Source organism: Aristolochia californica, unplaced genomic scaffold, assembly GCF_029961685.1.
Source record: "Aristolochia californica isolate CCGP_79_NKW_82.1479 unplaced genomic scaffold, dmAriCali1.0.hap1 SCAF_8, whole genome shotgun sequence".
NCBI lineage: Eukaryota > Viridiplantae > Streptophyta > Magnoliopsida > Piperales > Aristolochiaceae > Aristolochia > Aristolochia californica.
The window spans coordinates 36,630,539-36,648,964 of NW_027182279.1; the positions used below are offsets into that span (position 1 = coordinate 36,630,539).

The 18,426-nt window shown below is 37.2% G+C and overlaps 1 protein-coding gene across 1 annotated transcript; it reads right to left on the reverse strand.

Moving 5' to 3' along the window:
- Positions 1 to 12,797: 12,797 nt before the first annotated feature.
- LOC137939137 (inorganic phosphate transporter 1-4-like) lies at positions 12,798 to 14,402 on the reverse strand. Its single transcript, XM_068784339.1, has one exon. It carries the CDS (start codon positions 14,400 to 14,402, stop codon positions 12,798 to 12,800), a length of 1,605 nt encoding a protein of 534 aa, XP_068640440.1.
- Between the last annotated feature and the right edge of the window lie 4,024 nt (positions 14,403 to 18,426).

The following is an 18,426-nucleotide window of genomic DNA, read 5'->3' on the forward strand; positions in this document are numbered from 1 at the left end:
TTTTTAAATTGTCTTGTAAAACAGTTTGAGACTAAAAAGTTTGTTTATTATTGTTGATGTTATAGTTTGAGACAAATTGTCTATGCATTTTGGATGCATTTCTGCAATTTTCTCGTGTGTTATACCACATACTTTGTTGACTAGCATGCAATGTACTCAGATAACGAAGTTTTGTGTATGCATGTCAACAAGTATGCTAATATAGCATGAGGGATGTAGAGAGATGCTACCAAAATTTTGACAAAATTCTTTTTGTCCTGAATGGGCGAGTTAGGTTCACAAGTTCAAGTGAAGATAGTAGTTGAACATTATCTGAGAGCCGTAGTTCAAGACTCTCATATATAAAATATAGAAATCTCAAAGTAGTCTAGTTTCATATAGATAGTTGTTCTGATGGCTAATTTGTGTTCAAAACATGTTGGTGTTAAACAAAAATGGACAAGAGAAAGACGAAGATTTTTCAAAATAGGCCCTTGAGTGAAAGTATACAAGAAACGGGTTAGACACTTTCAGTCAAATGAAATACATTAAATTTGTGGTAAGTTTAGATAACAAGATATGTTGTCCTTGTAGAGTGTGTGCTAATAAGTTTTTTGGGATGTATACCAAATAGAGGACCGCATGTACATTAATGGGATGCTACTGAGTTATAACCTATGGAAAGTTCATAGGGAACAAATTGATAGTTATGAGGGAACTTGCCAAAGGCGATATTGTACAACTGATACCAATCATCAAATGGGAAGAGAAGATGGTATGGAGGATAGAATCCATGATCTCATCCATGATGTACAAGTTGAATAGACCTCCTTATTGATAGTCAACCAGGGCCTAATAGTTCCATCGAATATTTTGGAATTGGAACAACTGGGGTTGACAAATTTAATCAATTGTTCATGGATGCTAGTGGGGAGTTATATCCTAGTTGTTGGAGCTTTTTAAGTTGAAGTTTCTTATCCATATGCTCCATATCAAAATAAAATGCAACATGAGTAGTGAAGCAATAGGTGATATACTTTCTCGTATTAAAAAGAATAATTTCTTCCGGACAAGTCACTATCTTGCAACTACTATGAGGTTAAAACACTTTTATCCGAGTTAGTATTCCATTATGAGAAGATACATACCTATAAAAATGATTGTCTTATTCTGGAAGGAATATGAGAAGGAAGATAACTGCCCACAAATTCATGAGCCAGAGTTATGTACGATCAAGCAATAGTTGGAAGTTAGTCTTTACCAAAGTCTTATACTATTTCATGCTCAAGCCATGATTTCAACAATTGTTTACCTCAAAAGAAACTATCAAAGACATGAGGTGGCATGTCGAAATGCATGAGGGTGAAACAAATACATTGAGACATCTGAAAAATTCAAAACTTCGGCTTGAATTTGATAACGAGTATCCGTGGTTTGCTGCAAACTCACGAAATATACATCTAGGCCTTGTAAGGGATGTTTAAGCCCATTTCATAATATGAGTATGTCTTACAACACAAGGTTAGTAGTTTCGATGCCTTATACTTAGCCCCCCATAAAAAGGTATGAAAGATCATTTTTAGGATGAGTTTATTAATTTTGGAGCCAAAGTTTCTAGGTAACGATATTGATGTCTATTTGCACCCATTGGTAGTCAAGTTAAAAGAGTTATGTGAAGAAGGTGTGCAAATCTTTGATGCATATATAAGAGAGATTTTTATAATGCATGGTGCACTTCTTTGTACCATTAATGATTTCCTAGTTTATGGGTCTCTTTCTAGTATGAACATCAAAGGAAAATTCGCATGCCTAATATGTATGAACTAAACACATTTTGTGAGGTTAAAATATGGAGGACAAGAATGTTATATGGGTCATCAATATTGACAAAGAGAAATGAAATTTGATGTTAAAATAGATCATCGACACCCACCCCCACCCCTCCTTAATTCAACTATTTGATTGTGAGATTGAGAGACAATTGCAAAAGCTTCCCTATATACATTATTGTTGAAATGAGCTATAAATTGTGTAATTTGTTACCGTAATTATAGGAAACGATTTGTTTCCTTGATTTGTTCCTGATTCTAAGATCTAAATTGGATCTTAATAAGGTTGTAAATGTATTATAAAAAGCCTCCATGAGGAGAAAGAATAAATCATCAGAAAATTCTTTGAAGGTTTGTTTTACATGGTATCAGAGCAGTCTATTTCTCTTCTCCTTCCCGTCGCCAAAGATCAAAGCTAAGTGCTCCCGTAGTCGCCGAAGGTGCTAGCCAAAAAAATCATGGCCGATGGAAGTTGCAGAACTCTGTTTTCTACAACTCAGTAGCCCGGTGGTCTCGTAGCCAAAATCTCGTCGCCGACGACTGACAACGATCGCCTGCGACCGTAGAGGACCGAACCAATAGCCTGTTATGTCCGCTGATCACTGTTGTCATCGAAGGAAGCCGACGAACCTTTTTTTTTTTGCGACTCAGTGGCCCAACGGTGTCGGCGGCTCTGTCCTGGAGCCAAAAAACTCCGCCGTCTAAGCTGCCGACAACCACCGCTGAAGTACGCCGACGCACCGTCACCATCGCCGAAGACGCTCTGTCGTCGCCGTAAAATCGAGCCACCGCCACCCGAAAGCCGAAAAATTGCCGCCGAATCATCCTTCTTCCTTCCAGCCACCGCGTCGATGGAGAAGACGAAGGTGATCCTCCGTGTAATCTTTTTTTTTGTTAACTTAGGAACATTGTTCCTTTATTTTTTTCACGACTGAACCGGACTGACGGGTCAAGCCAGAAAATCCGGACCAAACCGGACCGAACCAACCACAGTCCAAAATAGGACTAGAACATAACCAGACCGAACCAGACTACTTCTAGACCGGACTAGGAAAAAAATCTAAATGAACCCAGAGACAGACAATGGGAAGCTATCGTCCAATCTCTGGAAAAACTAACAACCAGATATGCACTTACTGCGGGGAAAAAGGTCATTCGTAACAACGTTGTTATGAGATTATTGGTTACCCAGAGTGGTAGGACTTCTCAAAAAAACCTCGAAAAAAGATTGTTGGGAAAAAGGTGTTGCCTACGGCAAATGTTGCCCATCTAGGTATTATCGGTAAAACATCAATATTCTCTACATGTTCTAAGAATAGAACTTGGATTATTGATAATGGTGCATCCGATCACATGACAAGGGATTCCAGTCAGTTAAAATCTGTCCTACCTTTTCCTCAATCCGTTATTTCCACTGCCAATGGTAGTACCTCTCCGATTACTGGGGAAGGATCAATTATCTTGTCGAATAATCTTACATTAGATATTGTCCTTGTTGTTCCATCTCTTGAATACAATATGTTGTCTGTTAGCCAAATTACTTCAACTCTTGCTTGTACTATAACTTTCTGGCCTTCATTTTGTGTCTTTCTAGACATTCTAACCCGGAAGATTCTTGGTTATGGTGTTAGACGGGGCAAACTCTACTATTTGAAGTTGACAGAGAATGGGGGATCGAAAATCAGTCAGGCAAATCAAGCTAGTAGTGAAGACAGTGCTCAAGCAACTATTTGGTTATGGCACCAAAGACTCGGCCATCTTTCCTTTGGTTATCTTAAGAAATTGTGACCACAACTTTTTTCAGGTTTGAATAATCTGGATTTTCATTGTGACAGGCTAAGAGCCACCGTATCTCTTATTTACCAAGTTTGAATAAGAGTTCTGAACCTTTTGAGGTTATTCATTCTGATATTTGGGGTCTTACAAAAGTTCCCTCTATTTCTCAAGCTAGGTATTTTGTGACATTTATTGATGAATGCACTAGAATGACTTGGGTATCCCTGCTTATAAAAAAGAGTGATGTGTGTCTAGCTTTTCAGAAATTTCACCAAATGGTACACATTTAGTACCAGAAGCAGATTCGTGTTTTGCAATTTGACAATGGGACTGAGTTTGTTGATACTTCTCTTGGTAATTTTCTGAACAATCATGGAATTCAGCATCAGACCTCATGCACCTATACTCCCCAACAAAATGAATTAGCAGAGAGGAAGAATAGACAACTTTTGGAAGTAGTGTGTGCCTCTCTCTCTTTTGCATGAACCTGCCTCGATTTTATTGGGGCGAAGCTGTCAAATCTGTTGCATACCTTATCAATTGAACACCTTCTCGAGTTATAGACTTTTAGAAACAATGAATGAACTTTGAACCAACCAGGTCGTCATGATGTGCAACAAGACTATGCTCCCAACCATGAAGCTGAGAGTGAATCATTAATTTCTCCTGAAGAATCCTCAGAGTTGCCTCCGTCTGTACCATCAACTGAAGATCTACCCAGAATGTTCCTCCTCAGGTAAATACGAATCTTGTGTTTGATGAATATATTGAAACATGTGTTCCTACAAAAAATATAACTCCTAGATATCCACAAAGATTGAATAGGGGAGTTCTAAAGAAACAATATGAACCTGATCTTGAAGCCAAAACAAAATACTCAATCAACAACTATGTTTCCTCCCATAGGTTGACTAAATCGTATGCATTTGTTGTTGATCAATTATCCAGGGTTTCTATTCCTAGTAATGTGCAGGATGCATTAGTTGATCCAAAATGGAAAAAGGCGATGAATGAAGAGATGAAGGCTCTACAACAAAATGCTACTTGGGAACTTGTTTCCGAGCCTAAAGGAGTGAAGACAATTGGATGTCGATGGGTGTTCACGGTGAAACTCAAACCGGATGGAAGTATTGAAAGATATAAAGTTCGACTAGTTGCAAAGGGATATACGCAAAGGTATGGGATAGACTATCAGGATACTTTTGTACCAGTAGCTAAGATCAATACAATTCGCATTCTTATATTTATAGCAGCAAATCGAGACTGGCCTCTGTAACAATTTGATTTTAAAAATGTCTTTCTCAATGGAGACTTAGAAGAAGAAGTCTACATGGAGCTACCACCCAGAGTTAAAAGTGGTTCTTTATGTCAAGGTAAAGTCTATAAATTGAAGAAGTCATTGTACGGGCTGAAACAGTTACCTAGAGCATGGTTTGGGAAATTCTCGGCTACAATGAAGGAGTTTGGCTGTAAGCAAAGTAACTCAGATCATACTTTGTTTATAAAACACAAAGAAGGAAAAGTAATGGCTTTAATTGTGTATGTTGATGATATGGTCTTGACAGGAGATGACCTATGTGAAATGCAAGTTTTACATGAGTATTTAACCACTAAATTCGAAATGAAGGATCTCGAACAACTTAAATATTTTTTGGGAATTGAGGTGGCAAAATCAAAACATGGATTCTTCCTTTCACAGCGAAAATATGTGTTGGATCTTCTAGCCAAAACCGGAATGCTTGATTGTAAACCAGTAAAGACACCCATAGAAATGAATCATAAGCTCGGAATTCTCCCAGATCAAATCCCAACAGACAAAGGGCGTTATCAGCGATTAGTTGGAAGATTAATCTACCTATCACACACAAGACCATATGTCGCATATGTAGTGAGCGTTGTGAGTTAGTTCATGCATGCACCAACTGAAGAATATATGGAAGCAATCCATCAAATCTTGAGATACTTAAAGAGTGCTCCAGGAAAAGGTTTGTTATTCGCATAAAAAGGTGTCTCTAACATTGAAGGATACATAGATTCTGATTGGGCAGGAGATTAGACAACCAGAAGATCCACATCTGGTTACTTTACTTTTGTGGAAGGTAATCTTGTCACGTGGCGAAGCAAAAAATAGAAGGTAGTATCAAGATCAAGTGTTAAAGCTGAATTTTGAGGCATGGCTCATGGTAGGAGTGGCTTCAAACTGAGCCGGCTCGTGTTCGGCTCGGTTCGACTCATTATATATCGAGCTCGAGCCGAACTCGAACTCAGAAATGGGCTTGTTTAGGTTAACGAGCTGAGCTCGAGCAGAGCCAAGTTCGGCTAATTGGCTCGCGAGCCGACTCGTTAATTTAACGAGTGGCAGGATGGGGCAAATTTTTGGGAGTCTCGCACTCTCTCTCCCGAAAAAAAATTTTATGTCTCTCTCCCGCCTTCGCTCTCTTCGTCTCCTCCTTCCCTTCTCTCTTCTTCCTCTGAAATTCCCTCTCTCGGCCTCCATCTCCCTTCTCCCTCTCACCGTCGGTGCCCCTTCCACCGTCGCCGTCGACTCTAGTAGCGTTGCCCTTGCCTCGTCGTACCCCAACTAGAGCGGCTGCTCTGGACCCTCTCCCTTCTTTGTCACCCCCTACCACCGCTTGCTGCCGTCGTCAAATCAGCCGGCCACCGCCCTCGCTGGAACGACACAGAACCCCCGGATACCTAAAGTTCAGATACCTAAGTTGAGGGGGGGAGATTATTTTCCCCCCTCGACGCTCCGTCCCGCACAGCTCGCGAACTCGCACGTGCAGTTCACACATGCGAGTTTCGCACGTGTGATTTTTATAAAAAAAAAAAGCTTGCAAATCCTATTCTCAGTCTGTTTTTCTCTGGACGATGCAATAATACGTAAAAATATAGTGTGTTAAAGTTAGCATTTGATCAAATTTTCTTGTTTATTTTTTATTTTTTATAATTAATCATGTACACAATTAATTGGCTCACGTAATTATTGTATTAATGTATAATAAACTGCAATCATTAAATAATATAATATCTAATTTAATTAATTAATATATTAATTTATTTTAATTATACATTAAATTACTTATTTGTGTTGTAATCATGTTTGTTTTACCTAATTTGGGGTTTAAATATTATGTTTTAATTAAGTATACTATTATAAGTTACTCATTTTCTTGTTTTTTATATTTTTCTTATTTTGGGGCACTAACACTGGAAACTGTTTTCCAATGTATATGAACTCGTCCACACTAACACCAAGTTTGAAATTGAATTTCATGTAGAGGAATTAAATGAATTTGAAGCAGGATATGAAGATGAACTTCAAATTTTAAGTTTGTTGACTAACCTCCCTTTAATTCTCATATCCACAGTAGCTTCGGAGTCATTATTTAGTGCTGGTGGTAGAGTAATAGATTCGTATCGTTCTTCCTTGGTACCAAATACATTTTAAACTTTGATTTTTGGCAGTGATTGGGTTCAGACTCTTCACGGTATAAAGAAAAATCAAAAGGTGAATTTCTTTGATTAATTATTTATTACGATATTTTTAGTAATTTTTTTAGTTTTATTTATTAAAATTTTATTTTATGATTACAGCCTGAGAAGAAGAGTTCAGAGATAATGCTACCAGCTACGTGATTTTTCATGTTTTTCTCATCATGGTAATTTTAATATTTTTAACGACATTAAGTAATAGAAGAGTACTTTTTTATCTGACAATAACTAATTTTATTTTTTTGTTTTTGTCATAGGTGGAGATTTTGCTCAAGCAAGGACGTATATTATTTTCTAGCATGAAGAGAAATAACTATAGTTTGTAAATTTATAATGGATTTATAGTTTTTATTTGGGTGATTGTAAATTGATAGTGATATTTCATTTAATTTTGTTGTGTTTGATTATTGTGTGGAATTTATTTATAATATTATGCAGTGTATGGAGTGTTTAGACTATTTTATGGAGTGCATAAACAATTTCTTGGAGTGTTTATGGAATGTATAAACAATTTTATGGAGTATTTATGCAGGTATTATGTATGTTGATTATGCCCAATCTTATACATGAATTATATATATATATATATATATATATAGGTTATACCCAATTTTATGTAGAGGTCATGCCAAATTTTATGTAAAATGTATACATAATTTTATATATATTTTTTGAAAAGTTTTAAATGTATGTTGAGGCTCGAGTTTGGCTCGAAGCTCGGCTCCAACTCGGTGGGCTCGAGCTCGATAACAATTTTAGGCTCAAGATGAGGCTCGGCTCGAAGCTCGGCTTGAAATATTTAAATCAAGGTCGGCTCGAACATAGGCAGGTTTCGGCTCGGCTCGGCTTGGCTCGATGCCACCCCTAGCTCATGGTGTATGCGAATTGTTATGGATAAGAAATATACTGAGGGACTCAGAGATTGAATATGCTTAATCTATGAATCTCCACTGTGATAATAAGGCAACCATTGAAATTACAAAAAATCTTATTCAACATGATCGCACTAAACATGTTGAAGTTGATTGTCTTTTCATCAAGGAAAACCTCGATGCAAAGATTATGCATTTTCCTTTTATTCCATCTGAGAGTCAGTTGGCTGATATGCTCACGAAAGGAGTATCAGGGAAAGTATTTCATGGTATAAGTGACAAGTTGGGTATGACTGACATCAATGCACCAACTTGAGGGGGAGTGTTGAAATGAGCTGTAAATTGTGTAATTTGTTACAGTAATTATAGGAAACGATTTGTTTCCTTAATTTGTTTCTAATTCTAAGATTTAAATTGGATCTTAATAAAGTTGTAAATGTATTATAAAAAGCCTCCATGAGGAGAAGAATAAATCATCGAAAAATTCTTTGAAGGGTCTGTTTTACAATTATGACAAAACACCAACCAATATAGGAAGAGCAAACAATCTTTGGCTGAATTGAATTAGAAGAAGAAGAGCATATTCTTTGAGTTACATTATTAGTTGAAGTTGAAATTGATGCACAATCTTGATGTTATACATATTGAGAAAAATATGTGACAATATTATGGGTATAATTTTGAATTTAAATGGTAAAATGAAAGCTAGGTTTGACTTGAAAGATTTGAAGATCAGAAAGGAACTGCGCCTGAGACGATACGGTGATTCAGTTTACATACCACCTGCATCGTACACAATGTCTTAGCAAGAGAAAAAATAACTTTGTGCCTTACTTTTTAACATTAAGTTTGTACATAGGTACACTTCAAATATATCATGATGCATCGAGGTGGATCTCCCATACCTAAAGAGTCAAGATTACCACGAAAAGGTGCAATTTTTGTTTCCTGTGTGTTTCCTTGGTTATCTATCCAATAGCATATCTACAATAATTATTGAGGGTTATTTTTTAAAGAGTTGTGTTCCTAAACATTAAGGATTGATGTCTTGTAGAAATTACAAGGTGCCATCATGGTAATCCTGTGTAAACTGGAAAAGATTTCCCTACCATTCTTTTTTTATGTGATGGTTCATTTGGTAGTTCATCTATCCCATGAAGCATTAGTCTTGGATCAACCAACACACCCGATTGAGAAGCTCCTTAGCAAACTAAAAATATTAGTACAAAATAAAGTTCGTCTAAAAGGTTCAATCGCATAGGTATATATTGATAATGAAGTTTTGACGCTCTATTCTATGTACTTGGATAAAGTTGAAATAAGATTTAACCAAACTGACTAGAATTACAATGGAAATGTTGATTGTCTCAAGGAAACATATTTATTTTCGCAAAAAGTGCTCATGATCCGAGTAGAAGGACTGAATTAATTTTTTACTCATTTTTTTATGAAAAATGGTTGTGGGTGGAATTGAACAACTGTGATGAGATCAAATAATATCACTTGTAAGTGTATGTCAATTTTCTCTTGTAAGTTTAGTTGTACAACTTGGTTTTAAATTATTTAGTATTTATGATAAACAGTGAATGCAAAGAATATTTTCAAAGAGAGAGTACAACATATATTAACCAATGACATGAAGAAAAGTTTGTCCATTGGTTTAAAAATAAGGTTAGTTGTGTCCATTAAGTATATATGGGCTCACATACAATGTTATTTGTGTCAATATCCCTGATGTAATCTAATTTATTACATGTCAAAGCTTTAGAGACTTGTGGCTAAGTTGAAATAAATATTGATATATACTACCTTAGTATCAGTCCTATATCAACAACAACTACTCAAGTTGTATTCTTAATGGCATGCACATCCACACCAAGCAACTTGAGGTAAATCATAGGACTCAAAAATTGACAATGTTGTAAATGGGCATTACAAAGAGATTTTCCTTAACTATTATGTGGTCATAACGAATATAATTAAATTAATATATTTGGGTAATAATTTTGTTTATGTGCTCAAGTCAAGTGGTTTGATATAAGTAATATAAGACAAGGTATCAAATTGATAACTAGTTTACCAATGTCAATACCTCAAGGACATAGTGCAATCGTGATGCATTCATATCGGCATTTCTAAAAGATTTTTTTTTCAAAGGAAGACACTAAAAATGGTGGCTCTTGATGTATAATTAGAATATAGTTATGAGAAATGTTTTTGATGTGTTAGAACAACGACTAACCACAATTGCTAAAATGAATATCTACCAATATGAGTTGTCATTTGATAACCTCCATGTTATCAAAGTGGACAACAATATTGAGCCATTTGCTAGGTCGGATATTCTTCCACAACATACAATTGTTCCAATTTAGATGATAAATAATGAAGACAATGAAAATGAGGTATAGGTAGAAGACAAGGACGAGGAAGAAGAAGAAGAAAAAGAAGAAGAGGTGAAAGAAGATGATGAACAAATTGAATTAGATGGCGATAAATCAAAATAGTGTCCCATAGTTAATGATGTTAGTTGAGATTTCAGTTATTTTTCTCAAATTAATTGGTGTTGTTCTCTTCTATGTGCACCTAGGATATTGCTTGCATGTCTTGCATCCTTCGAGAAAGGTGCCTTGATAGATCCATTATTGAAGATGCATGACGATAAGATACTTGGGAAGATCCAATGTCCCAGAGATCTAGAGTATTAAAGGCAACACAAGTATATTTTCTAAAGTAAATGAATTTTTGGTTGTATTTTATTTATTTAATTTGTGTATAATTTGTTTGTATGTAAATGTCGCTCCATCCACACCCTCGCTTAAGTAAGAATGTGGCCTATTGAAGGGCTCTAGAGTGGATGGCATTATCAAAGAGCTAGATAGGAAGATCCCTTTGGAGTTCAATGATTCATAAAGGAGAACATCATGGATTTATAGCCATCTCTTCTTCTATTTTGAGGTAAATTTTAAAAATTAATAATTATTTGTTTCTAAACTAACCTTTGTTGTTCAATTTGGTAATCGTTTTGTTATGTGTCTTCCCTTTTTGAAGCAAAAGTTTGATGTTGATATTTGTGGTAACACGGAGGCCTGTACTATCATGCATGTGATAAGTGTTGCTACATTTTGACATCCCGCTAGTATGCACTCCTATTATAGGCAGCCTAGTTGATGCTGGTAATGGCAAAGTCAAAGTGTCTTTCTCGGGAGAGATTTTAGGCTAAAATATAAAAATTTTAATTTTATAATGTATTACAAATATTATTTAATTCTAAATTACAAAGATAGTCCTAACTAAATGTTCAAAAGTCATGGGCATTGAAGAGAGATGGTTTGTATTGAAGCCTTCAATGTGTTTTTTGTTTTATTTCATGACTAGTGTAACACACTCACATTTGTATTTTTAAATTTGTACAATAAAAATTACTTTGAGATTGAGCAATTTCATATTACTCTTTTGAATCACAATACGAGTGGATTGAAGGATTAAAAGACAATATATAACTATAATTATAATTTAAGATTCATTTATTTATATACTTATTTTAGGGGAGTGTAATATTATAAATTTTTTATGCTATCTTCAATAGGATAACAGGGAGAAAAATTTGCAAGAGGCACATAGAAAACGTTGTTGAGCTAGTTGATGAACATACCATAGTGTAGAGTGTACATGGTCCCAAGTCTGGGTACATCAAGGAGTTGGGTTTAGCACAACTACTTGTACCCAAGATGGCTTAATCATCTTCTTCATCTCACATGCAATCTCAAAGAAGATTTGAACTAGACTCAAGAGGCTTCACATTCAATATGCTTTAAATTAGATTTAGGAGACTTTGGGCCTAAGCTCAAGAGGGTTTGAAGTCTTTATGAGTATAGAAGAATATAAGAAATTGACATTTTAGGAGGTTTATTAAAATATTTTATTTTTAAATTATTATCCAATGAAAATAATAAATTCTCTAGGATTTTGCCAACAAATTGAATGAATTATCTAGAATATTATTTTTTTATTTTTATATTTACAACAAATTACTACATTTCACTTGTAAGAATTAAACCTGTGCCAACAAATTTAGCAGTGAAAACGCATGAGCTAACTCTTCTAGCAAAATATTTGTTGGAAGAAAGTCAATTTTCTTGTAGTGTGCTCTAATTCGTAGTTGTTTACGTATCTACTGGCAAAATCATAGGAAAGAAAATACATAAATTATATTGTCATTAACAACTTCATTGTCAATCAATCCATAAAATATGGTCTAATTATTCATTTGACCTAGGTGGAAACTTAGACCTTAACTGATCGATTGAACATAAGCTAAAATATAAAGAAGTATTTGGTAGTTTCTTTATGCTTATTCGAAGCTTAGGGTGGCATTTTAACACCTGACAACCGTCTCGTTACATAATTATGTGGCATTGGGTATTAATTGGATGCAGATGAAATTGGCAGGCTCTTGCCTGTGCCTCAGTCTCATACGTCTCTAAAGAAGAAGAGTAGAGGAGGGCTAATCCAATACGAAAAGTCATCTAGTGTGAAACAACTATCTCAATCATCCGATCATGATAACAACTATTTCAGCCGTCCCATCAACGACTATCTCAACTATCCAAGATAGCCATTTAACATGTTTTACACGAAATGAGCCAAGAGAGTAGAGGACGCATATTAGAGACATTAGACAACTTGTCACGAATTCTTATAAATATATTCAAGTGTGATCAAATGGAGTTGAAATTGCATGAAAACAAAAGAAGCAACGACTTGGAACCCAAAACCAGAACGAGGAACACCAGTGGAAAAGAAACAGAGAACAAGAATTCAACAAAAGAGACTACTGCCATAACTAAACAGGTACAGTCCTAGCAGATACTGGGATTTCATCTTCTTCCTCGGTCTCCCTGGACATCTCTTCCAGTGACTTCCCTTTAGATTCAGGCACCAAGAAGGTGAATAAAAGGCCCAGAAGATTGCTCACTCCCAGCACAAGCAGCGCGTTCTTTACCCCAATTCCGGCAGGATACCCAGGATCTGTCTTGCCTTTGTCCTTGTTCTGTGCTGCGTATAAGAACCCGAACGCCCCTATAATAGCCCCAGCCTTTCCAGCAGCCGCTGAGATCCCATGACAGGTTGACCTCAGCCTCGCCGGGAAAATCTCTGCCGGCACGATGAAAGTCGTGCTGTTGGGGCCGAAGTTGGCGAAGAAGAAGGTGAGTGCGTACATGATCACGAATCCGATTCTGTTATCATGCTTGGTCCAGTGGTTGTAGGGGATGGCGAGGGCGAACATGAAGACGGTCATGAAGAAGAATCCCATCGCTTGGATCGTGAAACGGCCGATGCGGTCGATGAGGGCAACCGTGAACCAGTAGCCCGGGACGGTGCTGCAGAGGGCGATGAGGGTCTGGGCTTTTGCGATTCGGAACACCTCCTCGATCGCATTCATGGTGCCGGCGCCGGGGATCCACCCGATTGCACTGAAGATGTCCTTCTGGAAGAGGTTCTGGCTGTAGAAGGCGATGTCGAGAAGGAACCACGTGGTGGTGGTTCCCACCAAGTGAAGCCCGTGCCGGCGGAGAAACTCTTTCGAGAAAAGCCCAAAGTTGTTCGTCGAAGTTGTAGTGATTTTCTCAACCTTTTCTTGCTCTGCTTCAATCTCCACCTGCAGAACCTTCGTCATGTCTGCTGCGGCTTGCTTGGCATTTTTTGCTACAAGGGCGGTGTACCGAGCAGTCTCTGGCATCTTCATCCGCCAGTAATAGGTCATTCCCGCCGGAATCGCACCAAACATGAGAATGATCCTCCAGACATAATCAGCCTGTGGCACCGTGGATCCTGCCGGGTTTGTCACATAGTTAGGAACGTCATACTTGGCTTTGAAAGACGCCGAGACGATGATGGCCACCATCCCTCCGGCGAGGATACCGAACCCCTGCATGGCGAAGACGGCGGCAATGAAAGCCCCTCGGGTCTTTTTATTGGCGTACTCAGACATGATGGTGGCCGACAAGGGGTAGTCTCCGCCGATGCCAAAGCCGAGCCAGAAGCGGAAGAAGCAAAGGGTGGTAATGACTGCTTTGGGGTCGTCACCGAAAGAGAGACCGGAGGCGATAGAGCAGATTACCATGACCATAAGCGTCATTCCGTAGACCTTCTTTCTGCCCATCTTGTCTCCAAGCCAGCCGAAAAATAGCTGCCCGGTGAGAGTCCCGCAGAAGGCGACGCCATTGACGGCGGCGGAGACGTTAGGGGGGAGGGAACCTGGCTTCGTGGGGTCTCCCTTGAAGTAGTAGATTCGGCCGAGGAGCTTGGTGACGAGAGAGATGCAGAAAAGATCGTAGGCGTCGGTGAAGAATCCCATACCGGCGATCACTATCGCCGTGAAGTGGTACCACTGGGTCTTGGCCACATCGAGGGCGTTCAAAACTTGAAGCTGCTGTCCTCCCGCCATTGTTGATACTTTCTGATCACCCTTCAAAAATCTGCAACATGTAAAGACGATCAAATCAGACGGATGACATAGTTCAACAAACTCTGAAACAAAAAGGGTAGAAAATTGAAGTCGAATAAATCTCCAGAGCCCAAAAATTTCTGAACTTCTGAAACATAAATTGTGTAGAAGATTGAATATCTGAGTTCAGTTGTAAAGAAAAAACCTTGAACATTCCCGTGATCCTCAAAATCACATCATATACAGTGGAAAAACAAAAACAAAAACAAATCAGAAAGGAATAATCAAAGAAGTCCAGCCCTGAGTTACCGTGAACACTCTGTAATCTGTACTCTACTTCAGATAAAAGCAAATCATCTATTGATAACAACCGAGAATTTGTTAGTAAAGAACGTCCTTGAGGTGGGTTAATAAGTTAAACAAATGAATATCGAAATATCATATTTGTTACAGTGCAGGGTTGGTCAAAAGTGACTATCAGTGGAAGAGAAGACAACACTTCCGATTAAAACAGAGACGGAAGATTCGATGCCTGAAAAAGGGTTGTTTCTTTTTCAGAGAAAGATTATTTAGGAGAACGGATTCAGGAAGGGATGTTCGAAGAGCAGAGAAGATAAAGGGAGAAGGATCTTTTTAGAATCTCAGAAAAGCGGAAATCTAGAAACATTTGGACGACTGAGGAGAGTTGAGGAAGAAACACACTGATGACGAGAAAGGTGATGTAGCAGATAACTTCGCAGAGAGGGGACAAAGAGAATGACCCAGGAAAAAGCTTAATTGAAATAAAAAATTTCGGTAGCTCCACAAGAAGAGGAAAAGCAATAGAGAACAAAATAGACAGAAAGCACAAAAATGAAACACGCGAAATCACTAAACCTTCCCTCGTCAACATCCACTCCGCCACCCATCTCCTCCTAGTCTAGAAACAGAAAGTACCAGACTGAAATAATCATAAGGGCAAAAAGAAAAACCGACAACTCATGAAGAGAAACTGGAAAAGAAAATCTGGAGAAGAGCATGAAAAGAAATCAGATAAGAGTGGAACCAGATGTTAATCCGAAAAATGTTTTTTTCCAACAAGAAAGAGTAGGAAAAGAGAAAGAACAATAGAATAAATTAACCCGTCTGGACGAAGGAGCTGGTTGGTAAACGCAAAAAGAAAGAACAGCAAAGAAAGAATTTCGATCAAGAAAATGCAACCACCCAAGGTAAAAAGAAGTAGACAAACACAGACACCCGAGAACAAAAACAAAGTTTGTTTCCGGAAATTTTCCACAGACGAACACCTTTCACATCACTTCACCAAAATCACTTCTGCAAACCGCTGTATTTCTTGTCATCAGGTAGCTAGCATCCCTCTTCGTGGAGCTCTCTCAAAGCTTAGGGCGCCAAGCCAGAAAAAAAAAACGTAAACGGAGATCAAGATCGAAAGACACCCACCATTCAGCACCCAAGGAAACACAGAGCCCAAAAAACCGAGAAATACCATTGGCCCGCGAAAGAAAAACCAAACCAAGATCGAACACGTTAATTAAACAAATCGCAAGGAGGCCAGAAACAAGATTTATCACCTTTATGAACTGCTTAATTCCCGTTCGACCATGTACATAAGGGGATCATATATCTGCTTAGAGCAGAAAAACGAGGGAGGAGAGAATAACCTAAGGAGGAGGCAAGAAACCTGGCTCCATTCTCTCGAGAGAAGCGTCTTATATAGAGAGAGCGCGAGGTGGGAGAGAACAAGAAACCTCTTTCGATGTCTCTATGCTGTGCTTGCGTTTGTTTCATAAAGTCAATTGACGCAGGAGCCAGACGAGATAGACTCGCAATAACGGAATCTTCTGACGGTATATTCCGGCGCCAACTTAACGGCCTCCAACGCTAGTCCATGGAGGTCACATTTTGTTAATCAATTACTATGGTCCATTCTCCTATCCAAGATAATGGCCCATTAAAAATTTTAAAAATTTTAAACTCCTCAAAAGTCACAAACTAACATAGACTCCTCAAATCCATATCAATTTCCAAATAGTGTCATGATCAATATCCAAAGTGCACCAACTAAGACAAGAAACACAAGTTTTCGCAAAAATAAAATAAAAATCAACATAAATAAAAATATAAAAAATAATATAAAATTACCATTAAAATTAAATCAATCCTTATCATCATCACCAAATAGCTTAGCCAAGACAAATGTCGGAACACTAATATCTCTCTCACAATCAATGACAATGTTGAATATTTCTTACTATTAGTCTTCCACCACATCAATATATCAAAATCTGAATTCCTAGGGTTTAAGGGGTCATTCAAGTAGAAATCTAATTTAGATCTTGATATTTGTTACTCTACTCTCCTTAATATGTGATTCAAATTTTGATAGATTACTCTCTTTAACAGGAAATATGCTTGTCGAAAATACATTCATCTCTATATTGGATATTCCACTTTTTATATTCACTCAAGAGCATATATAAACATTCACGAACTTTACAAACTTCTCTCAAGGAGCTTTACGAATTTTACGAACATTACAAACATTCAAGAACCTTACGAACATTACGAACAATTATCCACCTAAAGACTTTAGATTGTAATAGGAACTATTGTGGGATTAACCAAAAGACTTGGCATGATCACTTACGTTCATCCTCTTAATTACATGTGAGCTTCTCGTATTTGTGGAAAAGCCAAAGAGGAGCACCCGTCTTTTGCATGGTTCTTTATAATTTGATATAGATGAAATTTCAAGTTAGATGATCAAATATGTTCATGAATCAATTTTAAGTCATAACAAGCAAATCCATCTTCACTTCCCATTTAGCTTTCCACCATTTACTATAGCAGAATAGGGTTCCTCTCCTACTCAAAGTAGGAAGTGAGGGAGGCCTTTTTGTTATAGGGTTGGTGAACCCACCCCTATGAAATCGACATCCATAAACCAGCCTATGCACCTTGGCCTGAGAAGTCATCCTAACCACATATGATTCAACAATCCACATATGAATACAATGCAACCATCATTAGGTCTAATTGCATAAGACATCATATGATGAAAGCTAAATTTTCCAATCCTAGTGAGGTAATCTATTCCTTAGTACACTCTCTATTTCCTTATCATCTCCTTTTTTCTTGCAAATAAGATGGCAAGGGGTGAAGGAAAGCCTACCACTACTTCCATTGTACACTAAAAGGACAATAGAGTTAATAAAATCAGAAAGAAAAAGAAATTACAACAAACTTTGATTAATAGATCAAAATATGTATATAGTTAAATACAAGGACTATACTATAGATACTAAAATGTTGATGATTCCAAAACAAATGGCCAAAAAAGGAGCCCCAAACTAAAACTTCAATCCTTTGTGGGTAAAAAAAAAACTTGAGTATTTTTATTTAAATGATCGGGTATTAATGTCCAAGTGAAAAATACCCTCTAAGTTTAAATTTTATTTCCTTAAATACACTAAATAAACTTATAGGATTACACTACTTTGTCATTAAACTATATGTCATTTATATATTTTATGAATGGTGTTTCAAGTATAAGTTCCTGCAGGTCAGGTTCAGGGAAACTCATCCCTGAGTTTTTTGGTTCAACTCAAGTTCCTCGTGAAACCAACTTGATGCCCACCCCTAACCTGATCACTCCATTTCCATAGGGGAAGGGGTGGATTTGATGTTATCTTACTATATTACATCCCTACTTCCTTTTAACGTTCTTTGCTATGATAAAGCTTGAACACCAAACTGAATAGGTCATTCAGAAATCCTGAGTTGGATCTTTGTATCTTGTATAATTTGGAGCTTATAATTTTTTTTGTTAAACTAGGGGTGATTCCGCCCTCTCGAGCAGATTTTTTAACTTCCAAAGATGAGTCTAACTCGTTAAATAAAAAAAACCATGTTTTAATAATTATTTAGATAAACAAATTTTTACACTAAAGGGGTATTTTTGTCATGTTAAACTAGGTTTAGTGTCTTTGTATCTTGTATAATTTGGAACTTGTAATATTTTTAC

Bases quoted from the DNA above. Each gene is read 5' to 3' on its own strand.
- LOC137939137 (XM_068784339.1), bottom strand. From the start codon at position 14,402: ATGGCGGGAGGACAGCAGCTTCAAGTTTTGAACGCCCTCGATGTGGCC.